Consider the following 1,504-nt stretch of genomic DNA (forward strand, 5'->3'; position numbering starts at 1 on the left):
CCACACTATGTCACATATCCCATTGGCAAAACATTTTTGACAGTGAGGTTATAATTTTTTTACGTTATTAAGAAAAATAGCAAAGAACTGAAAAACTATAAACTAAAGTGGAAATTCGTGAATTTGAAATAGGATCTCATGCAACATGCTGAATGCCACAAAAGCTGTGCTAATATTTTTTACATTGAAAATGTGCAACACTTCGTTATTCAAAAAAGTTGACACGTAAAAAGATTAGTAGAAATTTTTAGAAACTTGGTTTTTTCTTTCAAAACTATGATTTATTATGCACAAATATTTACATGTTCAGAAGTAAACCATTACTCAAATACAATCAGGGGAAAAAAATGATACCGAAACTATTTGAGGCATGATATAATATATGAATATACAAAATACAATACAAATGACACATGATTTTAATTGTTCTGGTTTAAAAGAAAATGAAGAGAATCAATTCAAGCAATTGTTTTAAGTCGTCATTATTTCAGGTGATGGATGAAAATCTTAACATCGGTTCCAAAAACAAAATGTTATACAAGTTTTTAGGTCAAGTCTTTGGGCTTTTAGATCACCATCATTCGAGGTGCTATGGACATCGACATAAGCTCTTGAAAGAGTAACTTGCAAGCGTATGGTATAGTTACTTGAGATATCTGTAAAACAAAAATCATTATTGCATAGACAATCATCATTTTACAAATAAGATACATTGATCACACATCAAAATTCAGATCACAAGCAAACTTCACTTTTACAGTTGCATTACCTCAAAAAAATAAAAAGGTGCATTTTTCAGCAGAATCAAACTTTTATTTTAATACCAAACTATTCTAATTAACACATAAAAAAGAATACTGATAATTTTAGCTATTCATAAAGAAATTGAAATTAGAAGATGTAACAAGACTCAACTTCTGATGAAATAATTGGTTTCTTCCTCTTTTTGTGCAATAGGGTCAGTCGAACGAACCTTTATTGATTTCCGTACGAATTGGGTTATTGTAATGGTCTTGTCACAAATTCTTTTATAATGTTAATGAATGAATTTTTGAAAATAGGAGATTCCAGCATCTTTCATGCAGAAATTTTACTGACACTTAAAAAAATATTGAAGTTATTTCGTTTCGAAATCTTGATGCTAATCATGAAGAAAATAAGGATTTGTCACAGTTTGGGAAAAATGCCTCAAACAACATGTTGAACGTTTATACGTCAGATGATGAAAACGCTGAAATTTGTGGTGTTGTCAGTTTGAGAAATGATTATAGAAGCAGACAAAGTGATAAGTAATATCAATGAAGACGGTGAAACGAAGTCACAACCAGTGCCAACATTTGTGGAAAGCCTCATAGCTCTTGAAACCATGTGGAACTTTTTGTATTCTGAACAAAAAGAAAATGAACAGCAATGAGTTACGAATATCGAAAATTTCTTGTTTGTGTTGGGAAATTGAAGAGTGGTCAAATAAAATTTTTCAAAAAAAAAAAAAAAATTTTTTTAT

The 1,504-nt window shown here is 29.8% G+C and overlaps 1 protein-coding gene across 1 annotated transcript in view; it reads right to left on the reverse strand.

The window, feature by feature from the left end:
- Window positions 1–259: 259 nt before the first annotated feature.
- Window positions 260–1,504, reverse strand: part of LOC107449618 (RNA polymerase II subunit RpII140) — a 24,062-nt gene continuing 22,817 nt past the window's right edge. Inside the window, exon 21 of the mRNA XM_016065200.3 lies at window positions 260–656. Within this exon, the coding sequence (XP_015920686.1) occupies window positions 567–656 (90 nt within the window). The 3' untranslated portion in view covers window positions 260–566. The remainder of the gene's footprint in view (window positions 657–1,504) is intronic.

The sequence above is a fragment of the Parasteatoda tepidariorum genome, chromosome 2 (assembly GCF_043381705.1).
Source record: "Parasteatoda tepidariorum isolate YZ-2023 chromosome 2, CAS_Ptep_4.0, whole genome shotgun sequence".
NCBI lineage: Eukaryota > Metazoa > Arthropoda > Arachnida > Araneae > Theridiidae > Parasteatoda > Parasteatoda tepidariorum.